The sequence below is a fragment of the Anolis carolinensis genome, chromosome 4 (assembly GCF_035594765.1).
Source record: "Anolis carolinensis isolate JA03-04 chromosome 4, rAnoCar3.1.pri, whole genome shotgun sequence".
NCBI classification, from domain to species: Eukaryota; Metazoa; Chordata; class Lepidosauria; order Squamata; family Dactyloidae; genus Anolis; species Anolis carolinensis.
The window spans coordinates 176,884,049-176,908,531 of record NC_085844.1 but is presented as its reverse complement, the minus strand read 5'-3'; the positions used below and the strand labels follow the sequence as shown (position 1 = coordinate 176,908,531).

Here is a 24,483-nt window from a genome sequence, read left to right as displayed (position 1 = left end):
AACTCAGAACGTTTTGAGCTGAATTGAAGCACCTTTAGTTTAATCTGGATTATTTGCTTGAATAATCCTATTTATTTGTTAAAGCATATTTTTTTGATATATTTTTGTTTGGACTGCCTTAAAATACTGACGGTTAAGTGTTTTACGCCATCTTTTATGTTTGTGACTAGTTTTTGGGCTATTTCTTGAATAAACTCTGTTTTGCTCTCTAATTGGCATCTGACTTTTGACATAACCTATTGAGTAGCAGAATTTCAGGAGTGCTCCTTTAGTTTATTGGGTAATAGAAGATCACTGGGCATGTAAATATCTTGTTTCTATTTAATGCTCTCAGCAGACAAAGATTCAAGTAGACTTCCTTAAAGTAACAAGTTTGTTTTACTCACAACTTCATGTATTTATATATCCAGGTACATTTCTTGTCACGTTAAGCTTTAACATGTTTATCTTTAACTTATAGTCTTTAACAGTCTCTTTAAAACCATATTACTTCGCGTAACTCTCTTTTATAACAGCCTACTTCCAAGGAACTCAAGCTGCAATTGACTTCTAACTTCTAACATTGGCTTCTGTACTCAAACAGACTCAAGCCTCAACAGTGATTCCTGGACTTTCATCCCTTTTAAAAACTGCATTCAAAACTGTCACTGAACCAGTCACATGGCCTGCAGCCCCTCCCATTGCAAACCAAAGAAGACATACACTTCAGGGAATAAACGACACATTATAAACAGACAAAACATTGGATAGAGGCTTAAGAAGGTTACCATCTCTAAAATACTTACATACATACATACATGGTAAAAGCTAAAGGTTTTTCCCTGACATGAAGTCTAGTCATGTCTGACTCTGGGGGTTGGTGCTCATCTCCATTTCTAAGCCGAAGAGCTGGCATTGTCTGTTGACGCCTCCAAGGTCATGTGGCTGGCATGACTGCGTGGAGCGTCGCTACTTTCCCGCCAGAGCGGTACCTATTGATCTACTCACATTAACATGTTTTCGAACTACTAGGTTGGCAGAAGCTAGGGCTAACAGCAGGAGTTCACCCCACTCCCCAGATTTGAACTCCCAACCTTTCGGTCAACAAGTTCAGCAGCTCAGCAGTTTAACCCACTGTGCCACCAGGGGCACCACATACATACATACATACATACATAAATATAGTCTAGTTCAGGCATGGGCAAACTTGGGCCCTCCAGGTGTTTTGGACTTCAGCTTTCACAATTCCTAACAGCTGGTTAGGAATATACACATGCAAGAGTCTAGTTACCAAAGACGTTGCATTGGAGCAGTGGTTCTCAACCTGTGGGTCCCCAGATGTTTTCGCCTAACAGCTGGTAAACTGGCTGGGATTTCTGTGAGTTGTAGCCCAAACACCTGGGGATCCTCAAGTTGAGAACCACTGCACTGGAGGTTTTTAAAAGGGGGTTCAAAGAGGGTGGCCAACTTTGGCTCAGGAGGGTTTCAGCCATCCATTGTTCGGTCATCGATTTCTCTCCCTCTTTTCTCTCTCGCAGTACTGACGGCTTTTCCTTCCTTTTAGCCCCGCCTCCCCACTCCTGCGCGCATGCGTTCTAGCCACTTCCTCTTCCATGAAGGAGACCGAGCCGCGCTGTTTCTTTCTCAGTCCGTGCTGCCCCGCTTCCGGTTATGCCTGCTCCCTTTCCGCTTGGGCTGCGTTTGAGGCCGGTCCTCGGCCATGGTGCGGTTCCTGCATATCCAGAACCGGCAGCGAGCGCCGCTGACCTTCTGCGGGGAGTGCCCTTCCGTGCAGGTGGATGGACCGGGGCCGGGAGAGAGAGGAGGGCAGCGGGAAGAGGGACCGGGCTTGGGCCATGGGGACTGTCCCCGGGAGGGGCGGTTGGCGGGAAGGCGCTGCTGAGGCGGAAGGACCGAGTCCTCATGTTTTGTGGGGAAGACGTGCGCCTCTTTCCCCACTATGTGCATAATTTGACACTTGTTCCAAGGCTATGAAATCATGGAGTTGTACTTTGCTGAAGCCCCAGCACTCTTGGGCAGAAGAATCTAAAGGCTTTTAGAGATCTTAACCTTTTGGAAAACCAGAATCTCCATAACCTTTTGGGAAAAATTGGCGTTCTCAAGCATTTGGAGATTATGACCAGGGAGCCAGCGGTGGCACAGCAGGTTAAAGCGCTGAGCTGCTGAACTTGTGGACCGAAAGGTCACAGGTTCAAAGCCGGGGAGCGGAATGAGCGCCCGCTGTTAGCTCCAGCTTCTGCCAACCTAACAGTTCGAAAACATGCAAATGTGAGTAGATCAATAGGTACCGTTCCAGTAGGAAGGTAACGGCGCTCCATGCAGTCATGCCGGCCACATGACCTTGGAGGTGTCTACGGACAATACCGGCTCTTTGGCTTAGAAATGGAGATGAACACCAACCCCCAGTTGGACACGACTGGACTTAATGTCAGGGGAAAACCTTTACCTTTAACTTTTTTTTTTTTTTGTAAAAGTATGATCTTCCAAAGAGGAGCCAAAAAACTCATTTGACTAAAACCTTTTCTTCAGTGGTATATAATCACATGCATTTATGCAAGGCAGTTTGCTCTCAGGGCCCTTCCACACAGCCATATAACCCAGAATATCAAGGCAGAAAATCCCACAGTATCTGCTTTGAACTGGGTTATCTAAGTCCACACTGCCATATATCCAGTTCAAAGCAGAAAATATGGGATTTTATTCATCTGTGTGGAAGCGGCCTCCGTTGTCAGACCTAGTGGTCTCTGATCTGTTAGGAACAGAGATTATACCAATGCACAAAATATAGCAGTTCTTCATAAGTGTTCTTTTCACTACCCAAAATTCTCCCATAAAAATCCTGTTTCTATATCATGCTCTGAAGAGACAAAAATTAAGTAGTTTCATGACCTTCATGTATTCAGCATACAGGTACATACAGTATAATTTCTCCAGCGATGTAGAGCATAGACATGAGCATGTCTCATTAAGAGCCACATCCACTGTTTTAACGTAGTGGGATGTATTCCACATTGGACACGTGTATTCAGCAGCATAGTAGCAAAGTGCAAGGGCAGATGTCCTCACTGTGTCTGGTTGTGATCCCAGGTTGTGCCAGTCAGTTTTGTATGATATTATTTCTAGCATCCACTTTTTGCTTGATATTCAAGCAGTGCTTCTTATAAGTCAGAGCACAGTCCAGGGTAACTCCCAAATATTTTGGTGTGCTGCAGTGCTCCAGTGGGATTTTTTCCCAGGTAATCCTCAGAACTCAAGATGCTTGTCCGTTCTTAAGATGAAAAGGACACATCTGGGATAAAAGCTATTCTTCAGTCTGTTTGTCCTTGTCTTTGTCACATTGTAACTTCAGTTTGTTTGTCCTTGACTTTGTCACCCTGTACCGTCTGCCAGGTGGCAATAATTCCAAAGAAGAAGAATATGCCAGGTGAGATGGATCCCCAAGAATGCTCTGAACTTTCTTAAGGCAGCAAGAATTATAAAGTTCTTTCAGAGAGAGGAGGGAGCAACCAATGATTCGCTGTGCAGATGTGGAGACCCTTTGGAGTGTCTTCCTATCTTCCACTGTGCAGCTGCCAAACCATGCACAGATGCAGTAGGTTAGGACACACTATAGCACAGCGGTAGAAAGTCACCAGCAGTTTTTCATTCTGTTGGTAGCTGCTTAGGAGTCTCAGCTAGTACAGTCTCTGCTGAGTCTTCTTCATCAATACTACCGTATGAGTGCCCCAGGTTAGGTCCTCCTTGACAGTGACACCCAGGAACTTAAAACCAGCCACTTGCTCCACTTGGTCTCCATTTATGACCAAGGGCTGGATTTCTAATCTGTTCTTCCTATTCTATTTTTTCTTGTCAGGAGTGACTTGAGAACCTGCATGTCGCTTCTGGTGTGAGATAATTGGCTATCTGCAAGGGGGCTGCCCGGATGTTTGATGTTTCTAGCATCCTGTGGGAGACTTCTCCCATGTCCCCACATGGGGAGCTGAAGCTGACTGTCGCACCTCAGGTTAGCTTCGCCTTGCTATATATACCAGACAGCACACAGGTTGAAGTCTTTTGTAGTTTATTAGAAAGTAGAAGATAAAAAGTTATTTTAAAAACAAAAGTAAAGTTCCAAAAGATTGTTACAAAACAAAGCCTTAGAGAATAAGCCAAGAAATCACAAGGAATAAACAAAGTCCCATGAACATGAATCCCATAGGCTGCAAGATAATCCAGGAAGATGAGACCTTGCTTCTTGGTTGAACGAAAGTTGCTTTGACAAAGGTTTGTCTCTAAACACACTGCTTTAATACCATTTACAAGGCATAAAAGCATTTCTTTGGCCTCTGACCTCCTTGTTTGCTATTCTCACACTTATTCGAACCCTGAATTCCAAATGGTCAGCTCGATCTAGAGATTCCGTTTCATCAAGGTCAGCCAGCTCGTTAGCGTCAGCCTGCTTGCTATCAGACTGAGAACTGTCCTCCTTTTCTGAGTTAATTTGCACCTGGCTAGTTTCAGTATCATCAACATCATTCCCTGCTGTGAGAAAAACCCTCTGTTCCTCATCTTCTACAACAGAGACATTCTGAACCTGATTTTGAACCTGAATCCCACAATCCCCATCAGAGTCAATTTGAGGTTCCAGCTGAGTCACAACACTGACATAGGGGAGCTCACCCAGCTCTCCCCGGATTCGAACCGCCAACCTGTTGGTCAGCAGTCCTGCCAGCACAAGGATTTAACCCATTGCGCCACTGGGGGCTCCTATAATCCACTATGTTCTTCCTATAATCCATTATGAGCTCCTTGGTCTTTTTGATGTTTAGAACCAGATTATAAGGCTGTTCGGCATTGTGGGAGCTGAAGTCGAAAATACTTGAAGGACTGAAATTTACCCATGCCTGAAGTAGACTCAGTTAACCACCACACCATCATCAGAATTCTCAAGCAGCTGGCAACTTCCTCCTGAAGAAATAATACCTTAAATAAAAAATTAAAAAACATGTATAAACTGTTACATGAAGTTTCTCTTTATTTGTCTCGATTTGCATTTAATTACGGTGTTTTAATATTAATATCACGTTAATACGGAGTTTATGGTATTGTATAGTATGCGATATAGTTTGGACTATTTTTAATAGTAACTCAAGCAACCATAAGATATATATAAGATATATCCCCATGGGTGCTGGTTAACCGAGGGTCTACTGTATATGTGAGTATTTATGTGCAGGCTGTCGCCAAGTTATAATCATCCAACTTGCTAATGACTCATAGTTACAAACGGGGGTGAGACAACAGGAAATTAGAGAAATCTATCCCTCGGGAAACTCACTCCTGGAAGAGGTATCATGGAGAAAAGACGCTTCTATTGAAGCTTTCTCAGCAATCCTCGTTTTCATAAAAAGCTTGGGGACTGGTTGTATATGAGTCTTCTTTTTTTTAAAAAAAACAACAACTTCAAACTAGGGAAATAACCACTTCCTGGTGGAAAAGTTCATTGGCCATCATTAAGTCCTTCACCCGATGAGGACACTTCCATCTTTGGGGAAAAGGGGCTAGTCACAAATCCAGCACTGAGCTGCTTTGATGGTTTGTTTCTGCATAGCAGGTTTTAGTCTGGATGTCAACCTTGTTTCAGGAAGCCTCGAGAAGGGAAAGAGAACCGGGGGTGGGGTGGGGTGGCGGTGGATTCTGCTTATGCAAAAACTAGGCAGGTGCGCACCCTCCTTCCACCTGACTAGTGACTTCAAGGGGCAGGTCCCCTGGATATTGTCTGCAAGCTGAAAGCAATCCCATTGCCTGTGTCCAGCATGGAGAGAGTGAAAAAGATTCTGATTCTTTCAAAGGATTTCTCCTCACTTTCTAGCTACTTTGCTAAAAACGTGTCAAGTTTATGACAGCTGGGGATGGTCCCTGTAAAACGAAGATATCTTTTTCATGTGACTGATTTTGTATCCCTCTATAATGTATATGCACTTACTATGTATATGCAAATGCAGGTGTCCCAAAAACTGGGGTGGGGGGAATTCTAAAGCACTTCTGGTCTTGAGTGTTTCATATGAGACACAATCTATATATGCTTTGGAGAGCTAATAAACTCTCCAGACAAGAGTGTTGTTTAGTGTAAAGGGGTTGCTGATGAGAAGGGTGTCAAGTTGAGTGTGAGTTTGGGATTGTGATGACTCATGGGCCATGTAGTCCCGTTCCTAGTACTATTGTGGCAGATGAAGAGGAAAACTTGGGTTTCCCACCGTTTCTGCCAGATTTGGAGCCCTTGCACCTGCAAGATGTTTGCCCACAAGAAGTCAGACAAACAAGCCTTGAGCAGAAATCTCCCCCATTTTCTCGCCGGGATTATTATAATCAAGATAGAAGCGCTCGAGAGGCGACTCGCCGGAGCGCTAGGATAGCTGCCAGACAATTAGCTGATTAAGTCTGCTTCCCTTGGGAAACTTTAAGGAATCATGCATCTGGACACAGTAGAGGTTTCGTTTCTTGTTCCCCAGAGAAAGTGTTCCTTGGCGGGACAACAAGATCCTATTTAGGTGTTTGTCCGCAAAGGAATCCTTGCGGAGTCAATTCGTCAGCTGGAGGAGTGAGATCGTGTGTAGACTTCGTACTCCAGTTCCCTGCTTCCCGGATCAAGTTTTCAGCCTTGCCTCATCCCGCGTTTACCACGGACCTTGTTTTTGCTCTTGTTGCCTTGTCTCAAGCCTTGTTCTAGCCAAGTATCAAGTTTGCCTTCCAGCCTAATTGCCAAGTTTCTATGGACTTAAGGACCTTGTCTTCTCCCCACACTTTGCTTGGCAAAGTGTGTGTTTCGGTTATTGGATTATAACTTTGGACCTTAATATCACATATTGGACATTATTTTCCTGGACTATATTTGACCTTTCCTTAAAGGTCTACTTCTGAACTATATTCTACACTTGTTTTTATTGACTTTATACATTTCCTTAATAAAGATATTAGATAGATTCTGGTCTCTGCGCATGGTTATTGGTGCTCTGCAGCCTGGGTCCTGACAGGGATGTATATGGAGGGAAATTGCCTTCCCCTGGATCTGTTGCTGAACTTTTTGTCTGAAGATGTATGGAGTCTGCTCTAAGGAGGCAGTTTCAGATAAAGTGTGTCATAAATTTATTTTATACGTAAATGTTGACATAGACTTAGGCCATATCCAATGGAGGTCAACTGGATGATTTAGTTTTGAGGGAAATCTTGGACAATGAACCTGAGACAATGAAATTCTATTTAAAAGCATGCCCATCTTTAGACATTTTTCCTTGTTAGGCAAATAAGAACATGATTCTGGCAGCATATTCAATGGGAAAATTTTATAATCTTGCAAAATTATCACTTATGGACACTCAATATTTATAATATGTGTCTGTGCGTGCATAATCTTGATTTAATGATGGGTATTAAATGTAGGCACTTTGGTTTATTGTGAGTAGAATTTTTTGTAATGTGTCTTAGTAAAGTGTTGTAAACACTGTCTTACTAATTACTGCTGTTTTGTTTAGGCCGAAGCATCACCATATTCTCTAGTTGACATCTGCTTGAATGCCTTAGTGGCCGATTTAGAAAAATTCTGTGTAGAAAGGCCAGATGGGTCATTGTGCCTCAAAGAATCTGAACGGCTTCCTCAAGAAGTAGCTGATCGATTGCTGCAGATAATGGCATATCGAGGTGAGCATTATTACCGTGCTAGCAGTAGCAGAACATTTGGTACCGTTGTTCTGAACACGAGATCACTAAAAAAAAAAAGCACATCTTGTTCTATTTATACCATATTTCATTAGTCTTGGCTAATTATTTCTTTCATATGTGTATGTTTCTAGTATATGTGTGTCCTACACTATTTTTAATAAGGATTTGCGTGGGAGGGGGATGTCCTGGAACCAATCCCCCACAAATGCTGAGGGGCCACTGTACTTTTATGTCAAATATCTTTGCACTGCTTTGGAAATCATACAGTGGGAATCAGTTGACCTGATTTCATTAAATTTGTTTGTATTTTCTTTTCTCAATAGAGCTGCTTAATGATGGCACAGTGGGCATTTTCCGGGGAAACCAAATGCGTTTGAAGCAGGCTTGTATCCGTAAAGCGAAAATCTCAGCCCAGTCCTTTAAGAAGGCCTTCTGTCATCATAAACTAATTGAACTTGACGCTGCAGGAATGAATGCTGCTGTTACTGTTAGGGATGTGGTGCATGGACTGGGCAGCAGTACCTGGATCCAGAACAACCTCCAGTGCCTTGTTTTAGACTCATTAACTCTTTCCTCTACAAATCCGTCTGAAAGGTGTTTTAGTCAATTATGTGGTCTTCGCTCTCTGAGCATTACAAATGTCCTTTTCCACAATGAAGATCTAGCTGAAGTTGCTTCTCTGCCAAAATTAGAAAGCTTAGATATATCCAACACTTCTGTTACGAATATAACTGCCCTCCTTGCTTGCAAGAATCAACTGAAGTCTCTAACTATGCATAGTCTGAAATGTTTGAAAATGTCTGCCCTAATGTTCTTAGCTGTAATAAGAGAATTGGAACATCTGATCCATCTTGATATCTCAGTTGAACAGCATTCCACATCAACCATTCCCCGTCGTTTGCTAGAACAAAAAGACATTCTTCCCAGTCTTGTGTCTCTCGATATTTCTGGAAGTAGGAACATTACTGATGAGGCTGTGGAAGCATTTGTCAGACAGCATCCAAGAATGCGTTTTGTCGGGTTGCTAGGAACTGAAGCTGGATACACGGAGTTCCTTTCAGGAGAGGGAGCCTTGAAGGTTTGAATTTTTAAAATATTCTACTGTTACAGTTAGTGGACTTTTCAGTTTGAAGGTTTGAATTTTTAAAATATTCTACTGTTACAGTTGGTGGACTTTTCAGTTGGTGATCTATTTCCAGTTCATTGGCTTAATTATAAAGCAGTCACATGCCATGAAACAAGCCAAACCTGCTGCAAAGCAGGAAATTGCTTTTTCTTGGTATGCTGATACACTGTGTATAGCAACCAGACACCCCACTGCTTCCACAGAGCAACGAGAGCTTGTTGGGCAGGAAAGTGCACAAAGGAGAAAAGATCTTGTCTATGTGTCCTGCAGTGATGCAGTAATTAAGGAAGTAAAACAAGTAGGGAAGAATTTCAAAAAAGCTTTGGGGTGATTACAAAAATGTTCAGTTCTGTCTGAAGCCTCTGGCTAGGCCCATATTCTTCTTAATCAGATATACTTATGATGGAACATAGTTCACTCTCTTTCAGACTATTAGAGATATGAAAGAGTGATAATATGACTGGCCTTTGGTTTATTCAGTATAGTATGTCATCTTGTTGCTTCTAAAGGTATACAGATATTCCAGTTCTGTCTTCCCAACAGGATGCAAGTTAAATCATGAGAAACATTGAGTATTTGGGGGTTCTTTCCATATCCTAGGATGGCTAGGTAATGTTAACATAAGAGTATCAGGATCACATTTTAAACTAGATGTATCAGGCATGGAATAGATGTTCTGACCTTTGAAAGCTAAAAAAATGAATTCTTTATGTGTGAAAAGGTATCGGGAGGAGAAAATGAAATGCAGATTTCAGAAGCCTTGAAACGCTACAGTGAAAGAGCATGTTTTGTGAAGGAGGCTTTCTTTCATCTTTTTACTCAGACATGTTTTCTGAGAATTACAAAACCTGAAATTTTAAAGGTAAGAGGTATTATAACTTGAAAGGAGTAGTTGGTTACACCTTTAGTGTGACCAATTTTGATATCTCTTATTTGGATCTTTCTAATGTGACATTTTCTTTCTGTTTAAGTTCATTGGTTTCTATCTATATCTATAAAACCTTCAGACAACTGCTTATTACCATATTCCTGATCTTATTTTTAATTTAGTTGTCTTCTATGTGTGCTGTGTCTGAGTCTGTCTTCCTTGCTTTGCTTATTGCAGCTTGTGATTATTGGAATGAGAAACCACCCTTTGGACTTGGCAGTACAGTTGACTGCGAGTGCCTGTGCCCTCAACTTAACTAGACAAGGCTTAGCAGCAGAAATGCCTGTTCGTCTGCTCTCCAATGTAATCCAGTTGCTGCTAAAAGCTATGGAAACATTTCCTGAACAGCAGCAGGTGAGTCATAGTTAGTCATTCTTATAAAAGGATCTTACAGTTTGAGCAGTTCAGAATGTTTCCTGAGCAAACTAAATTTTGGAAATTAAGTTTAAACAGATTCTCCTCCTTACAAATTTTTGCTGACTTTCAATTCATCACCCAATGTATGCCTTATGTGTCATGTTTTGCCAAGTCCCAGTTATCCAAGCAGGATTTCACAAGCAACAGAAGATCAAAACAAAGTTCCAATATATTAACAGAAAAAGCTGCAACTGCTGAGTCCTTGTAGACAGCTATATTAGGGGACATACACACACAAGACATTCCGTGTGAGACTAAGACAAAGCCTGAGTCCAGTTTGCCAAGCTGGAGGAGTTTCAGAGTTCAGTCAGGAACAAATATAAGCCACAATCTCAGCCCAAATTCTATAAAGCTATAGTCTGAAATCAGCAGAGTCGGAAATTTAAGTATGGAACCAAAATACAATAGTCAGAATCAAAATTCACACCGCAAAGCAATGATGTTGTCTCACAGCACAAGGCTTCACCTTGAGAGCGTTTTATCCCATGCTCTCTGGTGTTGCCTTTGTAGAGCCAATTTCTCTGCTAATCGCACAAACCTGCAGGCTCCTGCAGGCTCTTATTTGTGTTCTAAAAGGGTTGGTACAGTTAACTTTTCACCAGTCTGCCCTGGCTTTTGTTTTCTCCCTCTGCTGGGAAGTGGTGGCTACTGCTGAAGGCTCCTCTTCTGCAGTAACTAAGGCCTGATTTTTTTTTTTTTTGCTGGGGGGGGGGGGTGGCAGCTGTTGGTCTCCAACTCCATCACTAGCCCTCCCAACAACGCTTTGTTTGTCCTCACTCTCAGAGCTGATCAGGACAACATGCTTTAAGAACAGACTGCTAAGGTATGCCTAATAGAGCAAAATACCATCAACCATCTTTGGAAGCTTGGAATTATAACAAAATACTAACTTTTTACTTTAAGAGGAAAACACACTATCATCCATTTCCAAAGATCTAAATAAATGGGTGATGTCTTTAAGTCACCAAACACATTACACATTCTTTTTCTTTTTCTCTGGGCTGGGTAAATGCCTGTAAATGTGTTGACCCATGCACATCATTGCAACCCATTTCCAGGACATCTGCCCTGCCACATACTGCCACTGGCAGAGTGGAAGGGGTGTGTGGATGTGTCCATGAGGTTTTCTTCTTACAGGGTTCTTGTGTTAATGGAGTCTTCATCCCCTTCCCTCTCTTCTCTAGACAGTGAATATGTGACTGGCCCCTTTCCTCCAAAAAGAAGAAGTGGGTAATTAAATGTTTAGGTGTTTGCAAAATGGTGGAATTCCAGATTGAGAGACTCAGCCCATATTTGAAGTATTTCAATCTTCAACTTGAATAGCTGCAGTAACCCAATTACATGACAAACATGTCAGAGCGCGCGGTTTGGATAAACACACATGCAGCGGAAGATCAACGAAGAATCACTGGCACCAATAAAGAGGCTGAAGCCTGTTTGGCTTTCTACAAAAGATTTACTGACAAACGGAAAACTCTCAAGACGATATATACATACAGAGTGCAAATAGGCAGAGAGCAGAGGGCAGAGGGAAGAACAGATAACACAGCAAGCTATTTATAACCACCCCTGCTGTCTGATGCAATACACAGTTAACTCTTTACACACTCGCATAGTGGACAGCAGACAGCATGATGCAATCTCCAGCTCACATTGCAACACTATAACTCAATTACATTTAAACAACTCTATATACAATCATTCCCACTGCAACAATTCCCCCTCTTTAAATGTAATTTAGTCATCACAGTTATATACACAGCTCAAACACACTTCAATCACCTTCTATAACATTGTTACACTCTGAATGTCTAACTTTGCAACTGAGGTTAAACAAACAAATACAAAATTTCTTCTTACATGTATGGGGAACACTTTCACAAGTTTACAATTCATTACACACAATCACCAACAACTATAGACTCATTCTTCAACAATTACAAATCTACCTCTACTAACAAAATCTTTTGCCACAGGTGTTTTATGAAACTTCGTTGGATCATATGTATATGGCACTAAAGCATATCTCTTCTTCTCTACACTAACATGACTCAAATTTACCTCTTCTTTAGCTTCTTGTTTCACCTGTGTGTCTACACCTTTGTTACTAGATCTTCTTCTTGTTCCTTGTTTCTTTGGTGTACCTTGAATTGCTTTCTTCGGTGTTATGCATTCTGATTTCACTGACTCAATTACTTTCTTAGATGTTTCTTCACTTTCTACATTGACTTTAGCTCGCTGAAAACCATGTAACTTATCTACATTGGAATGTATGTTATTCCAATCTCTGGGTCTTTCCAAATAAGCCATCTTTGACCATTTCACTTTGGTAGGTGTCTCTAAGAACTTGTAAGACTTTTTACTGTACCCAATGAATGTCATTTCTTTGTATTTTTCTTTCTTATTTGCTTTCTCACTGGCTGGGATGACTATATTTGCTCTCTGGCCAAATATTCTCAAAAACTTGTAATTTGGTACATGATCATACAACTTTCGAAAAGGAATGTCTTGCACACACTCATCCCACAGCCTGTTTGTCAAATAATTACATGTGTGTAACACTTCTGGCCAATAATTGTTAGCTATATGACTGTCTTTAAAGATACACAATTTCATCACATTTAAAAGCTGTGCTCTTTTTTCAGCAACACCTTCACCTTTCATTTGTTCAGTTTCAATCCAATTAATATTCTTTGACCTTAACAATGCTTTAAATTCACTGCCACAGACTCCTGCACCTTTGTCAATTATTAAAGTGTCCAATTTCTTTTCATACACATTTTCTACCAAACTTAGCCAATCACTCAATTTTCTAGTTGCTTCTGATAAGTCTGCAAAGAAATATGCATAACCGAATCTGCTCATTCTTTCTACAATAAGCATCATATATTTTGATCCACCAGTACTTTTCTCAAGGACCTTCAATATGTACATGTGCCTTCTCAAACATGCCATCCACACTTATTTTAGACCTCTTGTAAAACTTTACAGGCTCTTTCTTCACTTCATTACATATGGCACAATCTAAATCATAGTTACATGACTCCATTTTGTAATTAGGGCACAAATTAAGTGTCTTCCTTAATATTTCCATGCTAGCATGACCCATCACTCGGTGGAATAAATGCAGACAACTATCATGTTGAATTTGACACACATAACTTCTACATTTTCTCCATCAATGCTGTTCACTTTTTCAAACATTTCATACATTCTGTTTCTTTTTACTCCTTTGCCAACCAATTTTCCTTCCCTATCACGAATATAGCAATAAATTCCTTTAAAAAACACTTTAAACTGTTGATCAGTCAATGTGGCTACACTTAACAAATTTGTCTTAATTTCTGGCACATACAAGACTTTCTCCAAATACAATATTAAACATGGAATATAACAGGTTCCAAATTTAGAAAACAATTTAAATGACCCATCAGCCAAAGTTACATTTGCTCCTTCCAAATCTTGAACAGAGAAATATCGTTAGTAACATGATGAGTGGCCCCTGAGTCCAAAACCCATTTGTTACTTCTTTCGCTGTCTCCATCTTCATTTGCAGCCATCAAAACTCTCGGCTCAGGGTTGTTGTTCAGTCCACTTCTCCTGTGACCACCTCTGGTTTGGCGTCCTCTTTGATGTCTTTCTTGGCTCTGGCAATCTCTTGCTAAATGTCCTGGCCTGTTACAAACAAAACATTTCCTTACAGCTCTAACACTCGCACAAGCAGTCTGGCTCGGCGTCTCTGGAGTTGACTCCCCCTCGCTCTGTTAACTTCTCCCACACGAGGTTTCGTTTTCAAAACGTAGTCGTTCCACTTCCTCCAAGTTCCTGGAACACACTAAATCCAGACTCAGATCTCCTTCAGGCACATTTTGCAAGGAATGCAACAGATGATCCCATTCAGCAGTTAAGCTCGACATCATAATATAAGCCTGTTGCTCTTTGGCAATCTGAACACCTCTGTTTTGGCATTCAATAAACAAATCTTTCATCCTCTTAACATGTTGCCTCACATCTGCCCCTTCTTCAAGTGTTGTTCTAAAAAGTCTTTTAGTCCAAATCATTTTCCCATGAGTGCTCTGTCTCTGATGAACTTGCTTCAACACATTCCATACCTCTTGTGCAGTTTGCAAATTCTGCACATGAACTAACTGACTTGGCATTAAACTCAAAACCAATGTTGCCAGTCCTCTCTCATTTTTAACTGCGTCTTGTTTCGTTCCTAGAATAGTATTTTGTAGCCCTTCTCTGACTAACAGATGCTTCACATAAATGCTCCACTCCTTATAATTCTCATCATTTAACTTATCAAACACAGTCAAAGGATTTGAACTCGCCATCCTTGCCTTCCTGGGAGGACCCTCGATTCCCCGAGATAAAGCCTTTAGCAGCTGACGAAACACACGCTCAGCACAGCCTGGCAGTCCTCAACTTCACAGGAATTTATGGCACTTTTATGGCTTTTCCTTTGAACCTTCGCCTCGTAAATCACTTCGAAGCCCAGCACGCCCCGCTGCGAAGCACTGCTTTTTCTGCTACAGGCAAAGCTTGCTTCCACCGAAGACAAACTCTCCCCCTCCAGCAGGTTAAGCACGGCTCACCGGAACGGCTTCCTTCTCACAGCTCACAGCTCAGCTCACCACTCAGCTCCCGGACCTCTGGCTCCACACAGACTGATCAGTATACTGGGTACACTGGAAACTGGTCTGGTTCTGGCACAGTCGCAGGTTCTGGAGTAAGCTCTGGTGCTGATCCAGCTGGTCCTTCTGGTCCCCTTCTGGATTCTTCTGAACACTGGTCTGGCGCAAACCTGGGCCCATAACCACTGTCAGAGCGCGCGGTTTGGATAAACACACATGCAGCGGAAGATCAACGAAGAATCACTGGCACCAATAAAGAGGCTGAAGCCTGTTTGGCTTTCTACAAAAGATTTACTGACAAACGGAAAACTCTCAAGACGACATATACATACAGAGTGCAAATAGGCAGAGAGCAGAGGGCAGAGGGAAGAACGGATAACACAGCAAGCTATTTATAACCACCCCTGCTGTCTGATGCAATACACAGTTAACTCTTTACACACTCACATAGTGGACAGCAGACAGCATGATGCAATCTCCAGCTCACATTGCAACACTATAACTCAATTACATTTAAACAACTCTATATACAATCATTCCCACTTCAACAAAACAGATCTGATACAATAAAGTTTCACTTCTTGATCTTTAAGAGAGCAGTGGCACTTTTAATTATTGTCTGAACAACGAAAGATTTCTGCACGTTCACAGAATGGTATAAACTGTCCTAAATGTTATCTTTAGAATGTATTTATTTATTTATTTTGCAGATTTCTGGTCCATAAGTAGAAGCCAGTGAATCCTCTCTGGAACATGCTTCCCCCAATACAGAGTTTATTGTCAAATAGTTTATCTTGACAATAGTTTAAATATACTACTTGAAGAATACACATTGGATGAATCATTTCATATACTGGTTATCACTCTTGCTTATAAAGCCAAACACTTCCCTACAAAATACAAATCATGTGTTCCTGAGATCTTTGCCCTTGAAATAATTATACCTAAAATATGATTGTTTTGTGATGTTTAATGCATTATCTCTTTATCTTTCTCCAGATCCAGAAAAACTGTCTTCTTTCATTATCCAATGTCAGGATTTTGCAAGATGTTCCATTTAACAGGCAAGTGACACTTAAAACAGTACTTATAAGTTCAGTTACTTAGTCTGATAAGAATCCACAGGGTTATTATTAAGTAGCATGTTCACCTATCTCTTAAAATGCAAAAATACAATTTATACAAATACATCATGAGATACAAGTCTTAACCTTCCTATGAGAAGTGTAACAGAAAATGTCTTCATGTCCATCTAAAGCTAATTTTATTACAATGCCAGCTAGATTAAAGCTGCTTATTTAAGTACCATTCTACATGATTGAGTCATCCAATAAAAAAACAGGTATCGCAAGAGTCCATGAGGCCAGGTAATGGGCACATCAAAGATTTTTTTAACAGAAAAATGCACGACTGTGCAGTGGTCATTCATTTAGCACTATATGATGGCTACAGTGCATTGGTTGAGATATTAATGCAGTTTTCTGATCCTTACGTAGAGGTTAGTATATCCCCTCTGGAGAATGCTCCCCCCAATACAGATTTAGGTAGCTGAGATGCATATTGAGGCCACTTCTGTTGCTGTTCAAAATAAAAGAAAGCCCTGAAGCAGGGCCCAGGACAGGCGATAACCTTTGACAAACAGATTCAGTTATTACCATCTTTGATTAAAGAGCTTGGAAACTCTGAGACCATGGAGAGCTTTTACCAATAAACAGTACTGACCTAGAGAGATGGCATGGCTTTCACATCTGATTTGGTATAAAGCAGCCTTGATATACTTGACTGCGAGAATTACAAAGCAGCTACTGCTCATCCTAATTATGCATATTCGGGGTGCCCAAAATTCCATTGGAAATGAAATCTGACCTTGTTATTCAACTATTTTCAGTTCAGATGATTACACCTCTTTCCTTTGTCCTTGTTAAGAGAAGGCTTATCAAAGCTGTACAGCATATAGATGTATTTTACATACTGGGCAGAATATATTTTGCAATTCACAAGACTTTAATCTTTAAACTGCTCTTGAGATGGTCAACTTGGTTATCTTCATACATATCAGCAGGCTATAAGTAGGAACATAATCTCTTGATTATACTGAGTTACTTAAAAAACTGATGGTAAAAAGGGAGACTACTTCACCACATAATAGTTGCAATTTTATGCTCTTTTATGCAAAAAAAAGGGGGGGGGTGATGCAACCATTATATGAAGACGAAAACGTGTCTTGGCTTTGCTGGTTTCTGAGAGATTAGGGAAAACCCCAGCTAGCTCTGTTTCTGGGTTTTATTTTGGGTTTTGTTTGTTTGTTTTTTGGTTTTTTGATGTGACTGTTACATGAGGAAAGGGGGAGGGGAACAATTTTGCGACCAAAAAGAGGGTGTGTGACTATTATGTGGTGAAATATGGTGTCCTTTGCCCTTGACAGCATCATAAAACATTTCTTTCTTTTTTTTCAAATTGTAGTTTTGCAGCTGCCAAATTTGTTGTTCAGTGGTTGTGTAACCAAGAAAATCAACATATACAAAGGATTGCAGTTAATATTATCTCTATCCTGGCACTTAAGGTATGTGGTTTTTTTTATTTGAACTGGTTTGGTTTTATTTTGAACATCTTATTTATGGATTACTTTAAAGTATCTACTTCATTTTCAGCTTTCTGATGAACAAGCAGCACAACTTACGTCAGAGTTTTACATTGTGGTTGGGGTGAGTTATAGGTCCGTTCCATATGTAAGAGTACTGCAACATGTTTAGGGAGTGAGAATTCTATTATGTAAATAGACTATGTTTTCCTCCTTCCTCGTAGAAACTTCTTGAAATAATTGAACAGAAAACCAATCAGATTGAATTGGATACAACTTTCCATTTTACGCTGAGTGCCCTTTGGAATCTCACAGATGAATCTCCAACAACCTGCCGTCACTTCATTGACAACAAAGGATTAGAACTTTTCGTGAGAGTTTTAGAGGTGAGCATAGGAGGTGTCCTAACCTGTTGGTAAATGGAATTGTACTTACCCTTAATTCTTATTATTTTTGTTTCTCTTCACAGACATTTTCTTCTGATTCTTGTATACAGCACAAAGTCCTTGGCCTTCTGGTAAGTTCAGAATTAAGTGCAATGTGTTGGCATTATTGTAGGTTTTTAAAAAGTGTGTGTACGTCTGCTACTTTTCTGGATAAAATAATCCCTCTTGCTTTTTGTCAAAAAGTGGAGGAAATAAATGGCAGTAGTAAAACAAACAAACAAACCCAAAACCTAGCCAGCCTAAGTGAGTTTTGTTTTGTTTTTTGTTTGTTTTTTTGGCATTGCCAAAAAGCAAGCAGTTTTTGGCAATGGCCAAAAATACGACATGTGCGTTTATTGCGGTGGGGAGATTTAAATGCCAGCTCTCTATACCAGATAGCATGAGAAGCACTGTGCTAAAAATTATTCACTATAACGATAGTAAATGGAGCATTGACTTTTTGCTCCCTTTCTTCATAACTATGTTTTGTTTCCTGACATATCAGAATAATGTAGCAGAAGTGAGAGAGCTACATCCCAGGTTAATGCAGAAGGACTTCATGGATCATGTCAATGAATTGCTGAGCAGTGCTGAAATGGAAGTTGGTTACTTCTCAGCTGGGATTATTGCCAATTTGCTATCAAGAGGTGAACAAGCCTGGACATTGAGTCAGACATTGAGAAGATCCCTTATTGAAAAACTGGTACGTTGGACTTGGTTGCAAACTTCCTCTGAGTAGTTTTAAGAGCTCCTTCAAAAATTGACACTGGCTTTCCTTGTTTGCAGCATTCAGTCCTCTTGAAGTGGCCAACACCAGAATGCAAGATGGTAGCACTTCCAGCATATAGGTATAACATTAGTTAAAATATACTGTATACTGATCAATACCTGCATACTTTATTCTGTCATTGGAGAAACCTTATAGAAAGTGTTGCTGTTAAGAAAAAGATGTACATGTGCAAAGCCATTCATGCTGCTCTTTAATAAAGTTATATGCTGACTAAAACAATAACTCAAAACTTTTTAAACAAGACTTTTAATCAAAGAATACTAATTCTGTTGTCTCAAAATCAGCGTTTTTTGCTTAGTTTTGGTTATAAGGATAAGTGCAGAGATTGTATTGGGGATCCCTTGACATGGTTAAGGTAGCAAGATCAATTTGTGTGTTAATGTGCATCAATTCTTTCAGTGAATTTCCCTCTCACCATTTCCCCAAATGAGTGTTTCCGTCTAGGATTTTGAAATGGGCTGACAAACATAGATGGGGTGAATGAACCAAATTGAAACAAATGTTTGCTAGCTTTGAAAGCAATGATTAACTACAGCAAAAAGGGCCTAAAAGGTGGGATTTGTGCCTGAGATGTGGGGAAGTAGCTGAGAGCATGTGATCCACTGCCTGCTTTTCTTATATTGTAATAAAAAGAGAGCCACTGTGATTTTGTGAACAAGCCAGTCTTTTGTAATTAAAAAGGGTACTCTTAGTCTCATGGTATCTCGTACTGTACTGCTGTACTGTAAATTCTATCCAATTGAACCTCTCGCTCTTTTCCCCCTATTGGTGTGATAAACTGCCTCTAGAATTTCATTTTCTCCAGTCCTACAGTCTTTGATGATTTAAAACAATTTATCAAATTTCTGATCCACTATTATAATGTCAGTCAGGATCTCAACAAATTAGTCTGCTTTTACCAAATGTTTGCATGTTGAGTTATGGTTCTTATCGAGACATATACTTATGAGCCTCTAGTAAATTTTATTTGTAATGTCTTCGTCTGTGATTCTGTTTGCAGTGACATCTCCCAAAGGATTTTTGCCATTATAAAACATTGCTTTGAATGTTTTAATTGAACATTGAGTGGCATTGTTGTCACTATCAATAATTTGTACCCACAAATGTTTGCAGATAGGATTTTTACATGCTCTAACAGTATGTTTACTCAGAAATAATTGATAAACATGTGGTAACTCTCCTTCAATTCATAGATCACTCAGAGCTTTCTACCCATTGCTAGACTGCTTTGCTTTACCTGGTGTACAGATATGGGCAGCATGGGCCATCCTGCACATTTGTTGCAAAACCCGTATGTACTTGGTTTTTAATAAACATTTAATTTTGATGTTTATTCTTTCAAGCTTGTTAGTACAAATGTCTAAGTTTATCTCAGTAGAAGGTGAAAATACATGCCATATGGATTCAGGCAAAAGATTAATTGGTGTGGAAGTGCCCGTTCCTCCTGGTTGCAAGCATTTAACTTTCATGCTTATCCTTTATACATTGTGCAGTTTTAACTGTTAGTGGTTTTGAGTGCCCTTGAGAAAAAGAAAGTGGGATGTAAATATAATAAATAACAAATTAATGCTTGTTAATACATATGTGTAAGCTTATCTTAGTGGAAGTTGAAGATTCACGCTATATTAGTTCAGTTTGGACATTAAGTTGGTGGTGAAGTACCCCTTCCTCCTCATTTCTTAAGCTTTCCAAGCTTTTACCTTCACTAAATGTAGTTTTCTGGAAGATCTCAGCTTGCAAACTGTGATTAACACCCTGTTACCTATACAGAGTTTGTAAATGCCCATTTAAAACTGTTTTGCAAATCAGGATTGGAATTTGGCACAGCCAGTTTTGCTAAACCACAAATGACTTGAAAATAGACAGCAACAATGAACTATAATGGTTTTCTGTTAGAGCTGGATGGCAAAAGAAGCATATCTTACTACAGGAAATATCTTTTTAGAAGGCAGCTAATCTCCAGTTCTTCAATAAAAGTTACAATTACAAAAACTCAAAATTCATTGTTTCTTCAGTAAAAAAACACCATGTTCTATCTTGCTGTTGCTTTAACTAATAGGTTAATAGCTTCACTTGAGAAGATTGCTTAAATGTGGTTAGAGGAAGATACCAGTTTTCTAAACACTGTAATTCAAGTAGGATCCTCTAGTGAACAAACTCTTATTTCTCTTCAGCTGCCAGGTACTGTGCCATGTTAATAGAAGAAAATGGACTACAGCATTTATATAACATCAAAGAAAACTATCAAAGCGATCCAGATGTCCAGTATCTAACAACTGAGATACTAACTTATGTGAACACTCACATGAAATATTATGGGAAGTTTAAACACCGAAAGGAGCTGCAAACCAAATCAAATGGATAACAGAGGGCACAGCTGAACCTTCATCCTGTACTGTTCGCAATGTGTGCTGGCGATTTATACCAGTCATTTCTGACCCAGATGGCCCTTCTTGTAAGATGTGAAGATGCTTGTATGCTGCACACATCTCGAAGTTTACAAGGTGCTTCAATTTGTAACTTCCATTTTAAGAGGGGAAATAAGGTCTGTCCCTAAACGAAACTACTCAGTAGTTTTGTAGGATGAACTAAGTCTGTCATTTACAAACAGTCAGTTTCATAGTGGCAGTCTCGAAGACAAGAACATCACAAAGCTTTAAAACTGTTTATTCTCCTGCAGGTAATGCCCAAAATGGCAAATTCAGGTCCTCTTCCATCATTACCTATGTTCTATCAACAGCTGAATAAACAGTAATGTTTTATTATTGTTGAGCAGAATAAACATTGGTATAGTCTTACTGGTTTGAGATGTAATTCCTCTTCCAAAAGTTTCAAGAAGCTTGAGAAGAGTTCTGAAAATACTAGGCACAGGAAGACTAGTTTCAGTTAATATATGTTGGATGAGTCTATTGGAGACTGTTAGGCCAGGTAGACGTTTTCATGAACTGGTCATGCAACACTTCTAAACGTGCATGGTCAAAGAAGGGAGATTTTTGGCTGCTAGTCAGTTGTGTATTATATCACCAAGTCTAGCATAATTGCATTGTTTTGAGAGTTGTATATCAACTATTTTTGTATAAGGTCAGGAATGGGATCATTCAAAGTGCTCTTTCAGTTTTTGTATCAAAATTAAAAGGCATGTCAATTGATGGCACATATAGCTGCACGTTTTTATCAAGCTAGCTAGTAAGAGTGAAGCGGAAGCTTCACCAAGGTCACCATAGTATTATCAATAGAATACTAAGGCTATAGAACAGACTTACTTCACTCTAGCTGTCATTTTTCATTGATAATGTAGATGAAGTATGAACGCAGTGAAGGTATTGTGAGGTATAAGTGAGGCTTGGATTAGTGAGACTCTACTGTACATACATATACATATACATACACACACACACACATTAATCTTATAAAAGCATTTTTCCCTGAAATATTTGTTAAACCCTCCTACAGATATATAGGCATTTCCTCCTGCAAGCCTTTGCAATCCCTATGTACCTATATATCTGAACCTATCTGTCCATATACATTAATTTTATATATTTTCCCCTGATATATTTGCTGGTGATCTCAAAGAAAATCGCAATGCGTCTTCCCTTCTTCATTTGCTTCCCATACCTCAAAGATCATTCGCTGCAGTCCAAAACAAAATGTGGATCCAAATGGGTTTGTATTGTTTGGAGAGGATGACCTGGAAAACAAAACAAAACAAAACAAAACAAAGACTTAGAGATTCTAAAGAAAACCAGTGAGAAAGTGAGAAACTATATGTTGTGTTATATTGAGATGGGTGAGAAACGTCCCAGACCCACTCCAGGGAAACAGCTATTCTAGAGGAGATTCGGTTATGAGAAGTACATTCTCCACATTTTTGTTAACTTGTGGAGAAGAAAGCATGGGTGATTGTAAAAGATCTATGTTTCCATAAAATGGTTTAAATTGTTTAAATTAAATTTAAATTCTGCAAACCACTTCATAGAAAATTAGAATAGTTGGCCCTGAAGCAGATAGATTGTACTATCTAGTTGGGACTTCACTTATTATTAGAAGGGGAAATGCCTACCTTTGGCAGGTATTTTGCTTCTTTCTTTGCTCCAGACTGTTGGTACCATAGCCTTGATATTTGCCTTCTTAAAAATTGACCAGTGTCAGCGGACATGCCATATTGTTTGAAATAAATCATACAAACAATACACTTTTGTAATGTGCTTTTTGCCATGGTATCTATCTATATATATAAAAGGATAAAGTTGCGGGCGCAGTGACTATAACAACAAAACTAAACATCCCAGAAATACGAAACTTGGCAACACAATGCAAAAGCCTTGCCTCCCGGTTACAACAACACAACCACACCACAAAACCACAATCCGGACGCACAGCAATCACAACAACACATCATGACTATAACAACACAACTAAACGCCCTAGAAATACAAAACTTGGCAACACAACGCAAAAGCCTTGCCTCCCGGTTGTAACAACACAATCACACCACAAAACCACACTGGACCCACAAAACTCACAACAACGCATCGTGACTATAACAACATAACTAAACACCCCAGAAATACGAAACTTGGCGACACAATGCAAAAGCCTTCCCTCCCGGTTGTAACAACACAACCACACCACAAAACCACACTCCGGACCTGTCCTGCCACGAGGAGGCAAAACATTACCTGCTGCCCTGTCTCTTTAAGGTTCCAAAGGGGCGGAGCATAGCCTTGGCCCCTGCCAGCCTGAAATGGCAGTTATTTTTGTCAGTTAGAATTTGTCAGTTGGTGAGGCACTGGAAGGAAGTGTAGGAAGTAAAAGGATCACAGAAATTCACGTCACGTTGGAACTGTATTCAAATTAGATTAAAAAGCCACAGACTACAGCAATGGAGAAAGCCATGTCAACAACACTGCATTGAAGTCATCTCAAAGATACAAAGAATCCAGTCATAACAAGACTTTATACTCTGTGGCAATATCTATCCAGAACTGCATAGACTCAAAGATTTCTTTCCTCACAAGAGACTTCATAGTGGCAACAAGAGGAAAAGAGATCAATTTTGTCTATTAATAAAATATTTTGTTTCACAACTACAGTCTCCAATCTGTCCTTCATGCTATGAGTCCTTCCAGTTCATTTAAGTTAAGCATGGAGGCAGAACAGGACCCATAAAACTCACAACAATGCATCGTGACTATAACAACATAACTAAACCTCCCAGAAATACGAAACTTGGCACACAACTAAATGCCCCAGAAATACAAAACTTGACAACACAATGCAAAAGCCTTGCCTCCTGGTTGTAACAACACAACCACTGCACAAAATCACAATCCGGATCCACAAAACCCACAACAAAGCATCGTGACTATAACAACACAACTCAACGCCCCAGAAATACAAAACTTGGCACACAACTAAATGCCCCAGAAATACAAAACTTGACAACACAATGCAAAAGCCTTTCTTCCCGGTTGTAACAACACAACCACACCACAAAACCACAATCCGGACCCACAAAACTCACAACAACGCATCGTGACTATAACAACACAACTAAACGCCCCAGAAATACAAAATTTGACAAAACAATGCAAAAGCCTTGCCTCCCAGTTGTAACAACACAATCACACCACAAAACCACAATCCAGACCCACAAAATTCACAACAACGCATCATGACTATAACAACACAACTAAACGCCCCAGAAATACGAAACTTGGCAACACAATGCAAAAGCCTTGCCTCCCGGTTGTAACAACACAATCACACCACAAAACCACACTGGACCCACAAAACTCACAACAACGCATCGTGACTATAACAACACAACTAAACGCCCCAGAAATACGAAACTTGGCGACACAATGCAAAAGCCTTC

The 24,483-nt window shown here is 40.0% G+C and overlaps 1 protein-coding gene across 1 annotated transcript; it reads left to right on the top strand.

Annotated features, from left to right (window-relative positions):
• Positions 1-1,578: 1,578 nt before the first annotated feature.
• LOC100559131 (protein zyg-11 homolog B) lies at positions 1,579-22,795 on the top strand. Its single transcript, XM_008109584.3, has 14 exons — positions 1,579-1,774; positions 7,512-7,677; positions 8,022-8,776; positions 9,546-9,686; positions 9,930-10,106; positions 15,806-15,870; positions 17,270-17,369; positions 17,458-17,511; positions 17,612-17,773; positions 17,857-17,904; positions 18,318-18,515; positions 18,599-18,660; positions 19,796-19,893; positions 20,777-22,795. Exons 1-14 carry the CDS (start codon positions 1,700-1,702, stop codon positions 20,965-20,967), a joined length of 2,292 nt encoding a protein of 763 aa, XP_008107791.1. The 5' UTR covers positions 1,579-1,699; the 3' UTR covers positions 20,968-22,795.
• Positions 22,796-24,483: the final 1,688 nt, after the last annotated feature.